Source organism: Pezoporus occidentalis, unplaced genomic scaffold (assembly GCF_034315485.1).
Source record: "Pezoporus occidentalis ecotype Australia unplaced genomic scaffold, CSIRO_AGI_Poc_V1 ctg1, whole genome shotgun sequence".
Classification (NCBI taxonomy): Eukaryota; Metazoa; Chordata; class Aves; order Psittaciformes; family Psittacidae; genus Pezoporus; species Pezoporus occidentalis.
In genome coordinates, this window is record NW_026912778.1 from 10,499,146 (window position 1) to 10,511,915 (window position 12,770).

Here is a 12,770-nt window from a genome sequence, read left to right on the forward strand (position 1 = left end):
CGTAGCAGTGGAACTTTACCTACTTACTGGATAACACAGAGCAAAATGCTCAGAGTTTCTACTGCATTTAACTGTGAGATATATAAGCATATGCTACCCGATATCTAGAGGAACCTAATATGCCATAACATGTTCAATTTTAATTTGTAAAAATCTCTGAATAAGTATTTCTTGGAAATTTGCTCATGCTTGCATAGTATAGCTGGAAAACATTCTCATTTTCTGTCATTACTCAAATCCAAGCACAGAATTATTTTACGGAAAAGTGAAGAAGGTGCCTGGAAGAGAGGAGGCATTTTTTGTGTGCACGTTCTGTGTCAAGAAGCAAACTGCAGAGAGCTCAGTTCCAAGCATACTCTGAATAAGCTAAATTTCCTCCATGTTTCTCTTCAGAATTCATATTCCATCTTATATGGGGTAGAATGTGATTTTTTTTTTTTGGGTATCCAGCAATGTGTTAGAACATTCTTAAGACACTGTATATGTCATCTTGTTGGGCTGCATGGTCTTACTGAAACTGCTGTCTTTGGAATGTGCTATTATTTATTTTTATATACCTATTGAACAAATTATGTACTATTTGTGAATTCTTCCTTAAAATTTGGGGTACAGATTGGTTGTTTGAGTTAAAATTTTTAGGGGGGGGGGGGGGGGGGAGAGGATAAGGAAACAAAAGCATTCAGAAAGCCTCTGGTATGCAAACAATAAAGTGCATTCCTTAAGTGAGTCTAGTAACACTTGGGTGTTCTCCCTGAAGGTAGTGCTAGTGCATTTGCTCCTTTGCTGTTCATTAAGACTTGCATCTCAGTTGCCTGCAATATTTGTTTTGCCAGTTGAAGTACAATAAGGTAATATTTGTGCTTTTTCTCCCCCTAAGTGTATTTTTGTCTGATTGCAGGAAAAACACTGGAGATTTGAAAGCCAGGTTGTTTATCAAGAAACGTGGGATATACTTGTAGAATAAATATATCCATAGTGGTTACGTAACATTGTTGATAAAATTCCTTTCACCACCTACCACTAAGCTAACTCATGTTATCCTGTGATGGTTGATCTTAGACACCATTGTTTCTCTTCTGACGTTATATGTCAAAGGGTTGTAGTTGATTTTGTTTGTGCCGTCTTGAGACATTTTTGTGAGATACCACTGAAATCTTGGTTATCATTTCAGTGCTGCTGGCCCCAGTTTTGCTTATCTGCAGCCCTTTTCCAGGGCCTTGCCCTCAAAATGCAGTAGGCTGCTTTCCAGTAGGTTGCTCCTGCAACCTACTGCAGAAGAGAGTACATGAATGTAACATTAGGGTGTGTGGGTTGAGGTGACATGGTGGAAATTATCACTGCTCAGAAAGGAGGACTATTGCAGGTATTACACAGCTCCAGCTGTGGCACACAACTCCCGCTGCTCTTCTCCCTATAGGTCTTAGGCCTCTGATCCTTGTTTCTAGCCAGATCAACTAATTTCCCTGGGAATAGCCTCTATTCCCAAATGGTGATTCTGCCACATTTACAAACTGAAATAAAATGGTCATGTGTTTAAAGAGATGAGAATTCTCTCTTCAGGATGAAAAGTACAATGTCCTGATTTTGTCTCCTCTTGCTGTGTATGTGTCCTTTTCAAGTAGCAATGTAACATCTCCAGTTTTGTTTTGTTTTTTTTTTTTGTAGTGGGGCCCCTTGAGAGTACTGTTCTCTGTGTTGCCTAAATGCAATTTGTCTGACTGAAGACAGCTTATATGTCAGTTGTTCTAGAGCCAGTCAGTGCTGTTATTTTGTTTGGCAAGAGGAGATGTTGGAAAGCTATTGCTTCCATGTATTGTTAATCCCGTAGTAAAATGTCCAATTCTCTCATGTGTAGCAGTAGGGCATCAGGGAGCCGTTCCCTTCCCTGTGGGATTTTAATTTCATGTATTTTAGGGAAATACGATCTACTGCTGATAAGGTAATAGCTTCCTTCTGTTCAAGTAGACTGTAAAAATTTGGCAGAGTTTCTTGATAGCAGGCAGGAACATAACATCTGAAAATAACTCATTTTAAAAAAATGGCATGCCTGACTATTGCCTGTATGCTACTTATATATCTTATGTGTAATTACACAGAGCATACATAACATTGCTGCCCTAGAAGCAAGTTCTAGCCAAAGGAATAAACAAAACTGTCAAAGCATAAACTTAGTCCTGGCATTTCAGTTTTGAATCATTGGACCAACATTTTTGCTGCGTTGAAGTGCATCAGACCTGGCTGGCGGTGAGCCAGGAAGAGCGCATTTCATGAATAACAGTATGATTAAAACCAGCATAGCTTCCTCTTCCACATTACATGGCTGTGAACATTTCAGTGCACAGGAACGTCCTTGGGTGGAGCGTGCCATCCTGCTGCTTGTGCGGTTCCACTGGGCGAGACTACAAGTGTTGTCTGTCTCACAGCATTTCCCCCCAGTGTGGATAGTCACTCAGATCTTTTAAAATAGGAGGAAATAAATGGCTCATTTATATTTTTTAATAAATTTATTAACTACGCACTCACAGTAATTTGTTTAAAGTTAAACTAATTGGTTTTAAATCAAGATTTCTTAATAGAACTGCGTAATTTTGATTTGCAAGTGGCTTTGCCAAATGATGCTAAAAACTAGGCAAATTAGGAATGCGTAACCTGAATATTAGGTACCCCACCACCCTTCTCATTCTGTTACTCTGGAACATTATTTTGCATTGTGATTGGACAGAGAAGTTGCTATAGAAAGGTTTTTTTTGAACAGCAGCGCTGCTCTTGATAAAGCCTGCTATTTAAACTCCTCGTATACAACTTCTGCTGTTTAAAAGTTCATTTTAAGGAGATGCCATCAGTTAATATCCTGGTTATCCTGGTTTGTGTCATGGAAAATAATGGCCAGTACATCATTTTCTCTACAAGAACCAGCTGAACTCTTGAACTTAACTGCCTGGTGATGCAGAAAGTGTTGGAGAGGTTGTGCTCAGGGGGATGGTTATTCATTCTCCACTGATGATGACTGAAGTCCAGTTAGTATTTTTTAGAACAGATATGACTCTGCAGCTCTGTCTAGTGTTCATAACCAGTGCTTACTCCTCACCTGACCAGCTAGCAATCTGATTTTTGCACCATTCATTTGTGCTGCAGATGAGGTTGTAAGGCATCCTGTTGCAGTCACCACTGGAAACATGTCCGAAAAAAGGAATGAGATCTCCCAAGTTTATTTTACATTAGCTGTTGAATAATAAGGGTAGGAAAATGTTTGGATGTTCTTTGTGGTTTAAATTTCACTCTTTTATTTAAGAAATAAGGGTTTCACATCTCATTTTGAAATGTTCAGCAAGCTGTTCCCTCAATGACATGCATGTAACTATTGCAGTAATATTTTTCTGTACAGAGGTTTGACCTTAATAGCAGGTGCTTGAAACATTCTTGTCCAAGGAAAAAAAAATCCTTATCTCTGTGAGGCTTTGGGAAGAATAAATATTTGTTTTTGAAAGAACTCTGCTTTTTAAAAAATGTATTGGCTCTGGGAAGGTACGTGTGCTCAAATGAACATGCTTTTCAAAGTGCAGTGCTACAGTACCAGAAATATTATCCAGTCTGTCTTTGGGTTTTTTTCCTCTGTGGAGTAAACCTACTGATTAAAATTGAGATAACTGAAAAGTATAGATGAACATGCATATGGTGCTGCTATACAGGCACATATTTATATATATACATATATATATATATATATGAACAACTTGCCAAACAAGTCATATGCTTTTTGGGGATTTTCCACTTCATAATATTTAAGAAAACGTAAAGTAAAAAATACTCTAGAGCCTTTTCTGCTTGGTAAAAGTTGAGTAACAATTCTGGGATAGTCATTCCATTACAGCTTTGCTTTTTCCAGGATTATGTGTTTTCCCAACTGGAATGAAATACTTGCAGACAGAATTGGCTGAGAATAATCTGACCAGTTAATGTTACCTACACAGGCACATACCCAAACCTCAGTATGCTGAAGTTACAATATGCAGTTTTAAAATGCAGGGTCACCTTTAACTTGTTCATGACTATCAATATAGAAGATGTTAGCTCATATAATCATACTATTGTTTTGCACATGCAGCTTGGAGAGGCAAAAAGAAAATAAATGTATTTGTCAGCAGTACAGAATAATCTGCTCTTGATCAGCTTTGTCCTTCTCTTGCAGTCACAAGGACAGGGCATCTGTAGGCCACGTTTTAGAACTCTGCAGGCTACATTTGGTCTTTGGGCTGCATGTTGAGCAATCTTCACTTAAAACCTACAAGGCAATTACTTACAACGTGCTCGAAGATGAGACCTTCCAATCTTGTAAGATTATTTGGTGGCTGCTGGTTGCACTCTTAAAACACAATCGCATCATTACATTCTTCTAAAACCCCAACATAACTGCATTTATCCTATTTGATCATTGACCCATGAGAATTCTGCTTCATGGTCTTCATCCTGCTTTACAAAAAAAAAGGACAGCGCTTCTAATTTGGTGTAAATAACTGTGAATGTGGAGGTGTGTTAAAGCACAACAGCAGTAAGTGGGCACAGATAGGGGCATATGTTGACCTTTTGGGAAGGAAAAGGTATTGATTTGCTTCTTCGTGTGACTGATACCTTTGTGGAAAAGAGCAGGTGGCTATAAACACGAAGATATGTATGTGTGTCCATAGCTATAGTTAGGTTTTTTGAGAGAGCGTTCCTGTTGGGGTTATTGGAAAACCAACTGTGTATAAAGCCTCTCTGCTTTTATCGTTTATGCACCATGCTTGGGTTTATGTGGTATATACTCTCTGTGCATCCATTGTGCACATCTAAGAAATACCTTTCCCAAATAGAAATACAAAAGCTTGACATGTTTGTAAGCGGTGGAGGGTGTATGTGTGTGTTTGTTTTTAGAAGTATTGGCAGTGCAATAGGAATTGTCAGTTTAGGATTCTACAGGGTTGCTTTTATGGGATGCTTGTTTTTATTTATGTCTTCTAGTTTGTGATATTGTGATATTAAAACCAAAAAAGGCTTTGAAAAACTGGTAGTCAGTCAGTATGGGAGATTGTTATTAACCAGACTCTGTTCTTATCAGCTTTTGCCGTTACAAAATCTGTTTTTGTATATGGAATTGAAAGAGTGCCCTCTCCCTAAGAGTGCATTTCAGCTACAGTTCAGAGCAATCAGATTGTTTCTACTGCAGTGCTTCTTTTTCCCCAGTCTTCAGCCCATGTTCCTGTTTTCCCCCCTCCATAGGTCCTCACAGTAAAACAATTCAGAGAGCTAAAGTGGCAGAGAATAAACTTCCCTCCTTCTTTTTGCAGAAAAATTCTGAATACTATGCATTTAAATATTTTGGTATTAAACGTTGCTTTTTATCTCTGAGGATTTATAGTAGTAACTTACAAGAAAATGCAGTATGTTGCATGTTTGCATTTAGCTTCCAGTCTTTTCGTGGCTGTGCCTTATCAGAATGTGTTTGTACTTAGTACAGCTTTAAAGGAAGAGTATTCATTGTACAACTTCAAAAAGTGCTGAACTAAGTCAGGAAATATTAATGATAAGATTGAGCATTCAGTTGTAACTCTTCCTCTTTGCATTGTTTACATTTAAAAAAAAAACCTATAAATCTTAAAAACCTGCATTTAGATTGATCTCATCACATACTTTCTTAATATATACTAGTACGATATGTCTGATCCTCTTGTCTGTGCATTCTGTGCAAATCCATCTTCTGTGTGGCTGCTGGAGTTAAAAGGATTGACCTGAAGCCCTTCATGAATTAAGGGCCTGTTCCAGCCTCCTCATTTATACCTGGGTAGTTGGTGGGAAGAAGTGGACATCTCAAAGTCAGTTCAGTCCCGTGTATCTTGGGCAGCTGTCTTTGATAAAGTGCCCTCTGAGGGTGGCCCTCTCTGTTTATTGACTATAAAAAAGAAAGTTGTATCTGGGATCAGATGCCTAGCAGGGATAAGAATAGAGTTAGGTGAGATGATCTGGAGAGTTAATGATCTGTTAGTTCAGTTACAGGGGAAAAGGTGAAAGTGTTTTTGTAGAGGGAGAGAGATAACCACTATAAAACATGAGTAACACATGACTAAAAATTAATGAAGTGGGGAGGTGAGGGGGGTGTAAAAAATGTAATAGCTCAGCTTACTTTTCATTTTTGTTCAGAAATGCATTCAATTTTAAGATGTCATTGAAAGACTTTTTTGGTCCAATTATTTCCAAATACTCTGGTGCAAAAAAAAAAAGAAAATATTTTTTTTCTTGAGATTTAGGGTATTATTCATTTAGGCTTGAAAGTGTGGGAATCATCTACATAAGCCATTTACCTGTTGATCCCTTAAATAGTGCTTCTTACATGCACTATTGTGGCAAAATAAAACTTGAATAAAACTGAGCATTTGCTTAGTAACCAAAGGCAAACTATGGTTTAGATTTCTATAGCTGTGAATTACAGACAAAGAAACAGTCTAGCTGTCAATGGATTTCAGCGGAGGTCTCTTTAAATCCTTTCTTTTTCTCCTGTAAAGAAACAACACAAATAGAAGATCCCAGGAAACAATGGAGGCAAGAACAAGAGAGAATGTTAAAAGATTATCTTATGATAGCCCAGGATGCTCTCAGCACTCAAAAAGAACTGTACCAGGTGAAAGAACAAAGACTAGCACTTGCACTGGATGAGTATGTACGGTTGAATGGTGCCTACAAAGAAAAATCAAGCTCTCGTACAAGCTGTAAGTACAGTAGAGAATGCAATGTAGCTTCTTTGATCTATGCTTTGCAGGGGATCCTGTTTCTCTTTAGGATGAATTTTAAGGTTTGCCATGAACACCTTGTACTCTGACTTTTTTAGAGATAGCATCCCTACTTCTTGTATTATTATTTAATATAAAGGTATTCTGCTGGAGAGAACCCTCTTCTCTGTGATACAATTGAACTCTTTTGAGCCATGCTTTAGAGCAGCTGGCTCTGAAATCTGTTTTGTCATGCAGTTTGTCAGAACAAAATTCTGCCAAATCTAGGTTCAAAGTCAATAGGACCTCTTGCCTTCCCAGCTGCATACTGAAATGGCCCTACTGCGTGAGAGGTGTCTGCAGTAGACCAAGAGGGGAATTTGTTGGGTCTTGTGAGAGCAGCATATAACAATTTTGTAGCCTGTGTGCTGTGATCAGGAGTGAAGTAGAGATACATGTCATAATGGTGGTCAAGGAACTGGCATTGCAGTAGATTGCTGTCAGAAGCTGATGGTCAAACATCTCTCTTAGAAGTTCATAGTGTGATAAAAGTAACGTGCAGCTGTGAAAGAACTGAGTGGCAGACCTCTAAGGCTTCTGAATAAATCTTCTGCTTTCCAGAAATCTCCTTAGAAATTACAGCTTCCAGGAAGAGGTGATCACAAGATGGATCAGCTAGAAGAACAGGAACAGAAAGCAAGGGGTAGAAAGCCAGGGAGAATAAAGTACTGCTTTAGGATCCTGGGATAAGCAAAAGAAGAGAGATACCAAACAGCAGTAGGGGAAGAAGGGCAGAAATTTTGATTATTTATTAATTATTGCCATCCTGCAATGCTGATTACTTTATAAATGATATGTTTTGGTTGGTTTGGGGGTTTTCTAAGTATTACATGTTTTACTGCACTTTTTAGGTCAATGTGGATTCCTCAAGAAAGAAACTACTTAATGATTCAAAAGTACTTAAATATTTGTCCTTTTTTTGTCTTTTAAAAAAAGTGTTCTCGAGCTCCTCATCAGGCACAAAGTATGACCCTGACATTCTGAAGGCTGAAATCTCCACTACAAGATTAAGGGTGAGAGTACTTAATTCATATTCATTTGTGTGCAAAGTTTGTGAGTATGGAACAAGCAAAGCTTGAACTAGCAGACATATCTCATCCCCTTGTACTGAAACCTCTTAATATTCTCATTAAATACCATTCAGAGGTTTTTAATTAACTTTTAAAGCTGTCTGTTACTTTCAGATAACACAATTTGGAGAAACTGGCAGATATTCTAATTAGATGTGGGTTTAAATAAATCTGATAACTATTTTCACTTGTATGCTTTTGTTTTTGAGAGGAAGAGTAAAAAGTCTGTGGGTGAAAACAGGAAAGTAGTAGGCCAACGTGAGCTGCAGCTACATGACTGTTTTTACACAGCCTTTCTTCTGTGAGAAATACACCATTAGCTACATTAACTGCCTCACAAATTTCTGTTGCTTTACAAACCACTTTTCAATAATGGTGTGAAACTTTGCTCTGTTTTGTCAAAATGGAACAGTTCAGAACAAGAATTAAAGTTTGTGTTTGCATTTCGAAATTACTAATGAACGAATACCCAATATTGGTCAACTGTGTTCAGTATGGTCACTACAGACTCCATATAAAGAATTTTCATTCACAGATTAGTCTCTAGTGAATTTATTTTGAATAAGGAGGAAATGGTTTGGAAGACATTTAAAATCTATACAGGGAGTTAATTTATTTAATCTGTGTCATGTAATGCTCCTTGGATATCCTAGACTTTCTGTAGTTAGTAATGAAAAAAAATAGACCAAACCATACAGGCTAAAAAGACAGCATCTCACAGCATCGTCTTTTGTTGACGGCTGGAATGGACTCAGGAGCACAAGCGACAGCAGTTACTCAGCTCTTCCATTGCCCCCTTCTGGTTTCTGCAGGGAGCAGCACGCATAGGGGCCTGCAAGAGTAACATCCTCCACCTAGAGTTACGATTAGGAATCCAAACAATTAATGTTTAAAATGGATTGTGGAATAGCTCATTAACATTTTAAAATCCAGTATAAATCAGGGGTGGAACTCATTGTAAAACTGGCATCTGGATATTGCCCTCCTGACTGCTTTTACACCTGTTCATTCTTACCGATATCAATTTGTAGTCCCTTATCCTTTAAGGACAAGGGAAGTTGTTGGTGAGAGAACTTATTCCAACACTGGAGGAGGTGGGAGGAAAAATCTGTAATTTTAGTAGGGAGAATCAATAGCAGTTAGAACCCTGTCAGGAATAAAAATGAAAAGACAAGGTGAGAGCTTCTTTCTAAAATGAGTGGAGCAGTAACAGATGTTCCCTTTGGCAAGGAGATCACTAGTATGTTTGGGAAATTTAACAGTGTTGTTAAAGAACAAAACACAGGACAAAATTTAAACACTGTCACCAATAAGTCAAATAAGGGAGAATTCAGACCTGGTTCTGTGTTCAGTTTTTCTCATTTTTTAGCTCTGATCACTTCCCAGCTCAAGATGCAGAAACCCTGAATCTCCTCTTGGCTGCAGAGTTACAATTTTGTTCACTGAGGAAAGAGGCAGATGTGTTAATCAAAGTAATTCATTTTTTGGGGGTGCTTTCTTCTCTTCGTTATTTCTTGTAGTCAAAGAGCCTAATACCCTGCTGGTTCCCAACACCTGATTTATTGGCATCGCAAAGTCCATGTGTGCCTAAAATAGGTGACCTGAATCTTGTCTGCAGAGTGTAGGAGGGTGCAGTCAAAGAATACCTGTATCAGCATAAAGTGTGTTGTCATCCAAAGCCACTGGTTATGAAAGTCATTGAGATAAGAAAAAGTGGAGCCCTGTAATGTTAGGGCTGGAAAGTGGTTATCATGGAAGTTGGCAAGAGAGGTATGACTATTATAATAGTTTACCCTTATTTGAATATTTGAGGATGCTTGCTAATATGCCACTTTTGGGCATTTTACAGTATATGCATGCTTGGACTTAATGGGAAACAAAGTTAGTCATTAGTAAGCTGCTAGCCAGCTGGTTAGGACTTACCCATTGTTTAGTGAATTATTAGGTCAGATGTACTAAATCTGTTTCTCACTGGCTGAGGCTTACTGGTATCAGGTTAATGGTGGCTGGAGGGGGGAAACTCAGCATTCAAGGAAGTTCTGAATTACCTTTGGCCTTTTCCTTGTTAGCTGTGCTTAATATATGCATGGATACATGAAATGCCTATTGCGCAATAGGTCATGGATAAAATATGACAGAAATCAGACAGCTGTTAAAATAAGCAGGAGAAGAAAGATCTTTCTCCCAAGATTAAAATGGAAAGATCTGATCCTGCAATGGATGTTGAGCAGGACCATTTGGGATCTGAGTAATCAGTAAGATAATTCAAACAACAAAAGGCATATGTGATCGCAGTATGTTTTATGTATATGCAGCAAGTAGGGGATGCACCTTTATAAAATAACAAGGGGAGGGGTTGTTGTTGTTCCATTAGTACTCAAGTGCCAGGAATAGAAGGGGGATAGCACAGGAGCATGCTTAAAGATGCTGTTAGAAGCAGGAAGCGAGAGGCCTGTTAGGTGACTTAAGATTATGTGCAGAGGCAGTAGGAAGGGGGTGAAGGATAAAACAAGTGAAGAGTTGTGAAAAAGCAGGAACTATATGAAAGATCTGAAGGAGAAGACAAGGAGCACAAGTGTAGTTTAATGCAAGTATGATGCAGTAAACACAAAGCCTATATTACGATGTAGGTCACGTCCTTCTAGGATAATGTGCCTACCTCACGTTTCCTGATAATGAAATGATGATGAATCACAGCAGAGGACACACAGAAGATGATCTTGAGGGTTTCTGTAAGGGTTTCCAAGAGATCCAATCCTCTAAGTTGAAGTCAAGTGTGCCTTCTACTGTTACTATAAATTCACATTTCTGATTTTAAAGAAAAACTGTAACCATCCTATGTTTCTCAGAAAAGTTGAGACTTCTTTCAAATTTTACACGTTACCTGGAACACAGAGGTGATATCTCTTCATTTTGTATAACCTTGATCAGAACACTTGAGAGATTATTCTTGGGGGTTTTGTGCTAGTCAGGGAAAAAAACATTAAGGAGCTCTGGATCTGTACTTATTCTCTGTTTATTGTGCGAACTATTGAGTACAGTCAAAATAAAAACAGGTTTCTGTCAAGTAAAGCAACTAGTGATATTAGTTTCTGAAAGCCCGAAACTAAACCTTCATTTAGAAAACAGATTTTGCTTTGGAGAAAATGGGAGTTTAAAAGCATTTTATTCCTGTCACAAAAAACATTATCCAGAAGCTACAAACTTGAATGCCTATCATTCACAAACCCATACAAAGACCCCACAAATCACTGGTTATTTTAGACACACAAAGCATTTTAAGTCTCTTGGAAAACTGCAGCAGCTGCTGATGCTTAGCACTTTTATTCACCTGGCACGTTAGGAATATTATTATTATTATATTTTTTATTTGATGAACAGCAACAAGCAAGACATCTGAGGGGATTTGGGTACAAAAAGTCTTGAAGACACGTTTTGAAACTGAGTTCAGTTAAATTGGTCAAAACTCCTTTTTAATGGAATGGTTTAATAGAAACCTGTTTTCAGCAGAGTTGGGTATCTGAGGACCTGTATGAAAATTAGCAAGAATTTCACAGCAGTAGGTGATAGCAGGGGACTTCCAGCTGGCTCTGCCTTTTTTCACCTTACTATTGGAAAACTAAAATCCTAACAGTATCTGGCTGGAATGGATAGTGCGAATCAGCCAGGTATAGATGCACAAAACCTGAAATCTGGGAGTCTGCATTTCAAGAAGGCATTTCTGCCTCTGTAGTCCTATGCTGAGGATTAATTTTAATTTGTACTAAAGTGCAGTCTTTAGTAGGTGGTCTAGAAACTTTGGCTTAGTATGTTTGGGAAGTATGACATGAAATGTTAAATAGAGGATTTTTTTATTTAATCTATATTCATAAATCTTTGGTGGTGTTCTCATATCTGCTAACATCTGAAATAGCAATATGAAGAAGAAAAAGCCTATTGAGCATGCAGATTTAGGGAAAGTAGGGGTTCTTTTGCCAAAGACATTTTTACTAAGTAGATTCATATATTTGCAATCCAGATGTGTCTAGTGATTGTTGTCTTTGTATGAAATGGATGTGAACTATGTATTTAGGGATCCAGTCTTGGTCAAGCTTTATCAAAAAGGATGGCTCATAGGAGAAAGGAAAAAAAAAATAGTCCAAACTTGGTCTTTTACAGTGCAAATGATGCGAGAGGCTCCTGGAATGAAGGGGTGAAAAAAATAAGCAGCCTAAAAATAAACAGGCATGTCCCTGTAGGACAGTTGGAATGCATGCTTAACAAGTGAGAAGTAAATTACTTATTAAAGTTCTCTTAGGTTTAATAACACAGTGTGGTATTGATACAAATAAGGAATGTGATTTAATCTGCTTGTGTCCCTTTAATACTAAAACACGTTGCCCATAGACATCAGGAAGAGAGCCGATCCTTTTGTTTTTAATATGTGTCAGTAGAGCAATTTACTCTCTTTTTCTCATCTGATGTAGAGACTACATTAATTGTTCAAAGCCATGTGTTGCACGGTTTAACAAGAGGAATTTTCTAATTCTTGCTTTGATTTAACACACAAGGTTAAGAAGCTGAAGAGGGAACTCTCTCAGATGAAGCAGGAGCTGCTGTACAAGGAACAGGGTTTTGAAACACTGCAACAGTGAGTAAAAGAAGAGTTGAAACTGACTTAATTCATTTGACCAGTTTCTTTCTTTTTTTGTCTTTTTTTTTGGCATGGAATTGAATCCATCTTATGTAAGACAATTACTGGGGAAAAATGAGAATCTAATAACTCATGTTGTTGCTGTTAGGAAGCAGGCAATCTGTGGAAATGGCAAACCTATTGTGCAAGTGTTAACATGAGAAATCTGTTCTCCCTCCTATTTTTTTTTTTCCCTATGAAGTAGCTTGTGTTACGAAGAGGCAGAAA

General features: G+C 37.9%; 1 protein-coding gene across 4 annotated transcripts in view; it reads left to right on the forward strand.

Annotated features, from left to right (window-relative positions):
- WWC2 (WW and C2 domain containing 2) overlaps window positions 1-12,770 on the forward strand; it is a 101,562-nt gene that overhangs the window by 41,881 nt on the left and 46,911 nt on the right. For all 4 annotated transcript variants that reach the window (XM_062628336.1, XM_062628248.1, XM_062628502.1 and 1 more), the window contains exons 3-5: window positions 6,537-6,740; window positions 7,737-7,813; window positions 12,421-12,500. In XM_062628336.1, coding sequence (XP_062484320.1) covers window positions 6,537-6,740; window positions 7,737-7,813; window positions 12,421-12,500 — 361 coding nt within the window. The remainder of the gene's footprint in view (window positions 1-6,536; window positions 6,741-7,736; window positions 7,814-12,420; window positions 12,501-12,770) is intronic.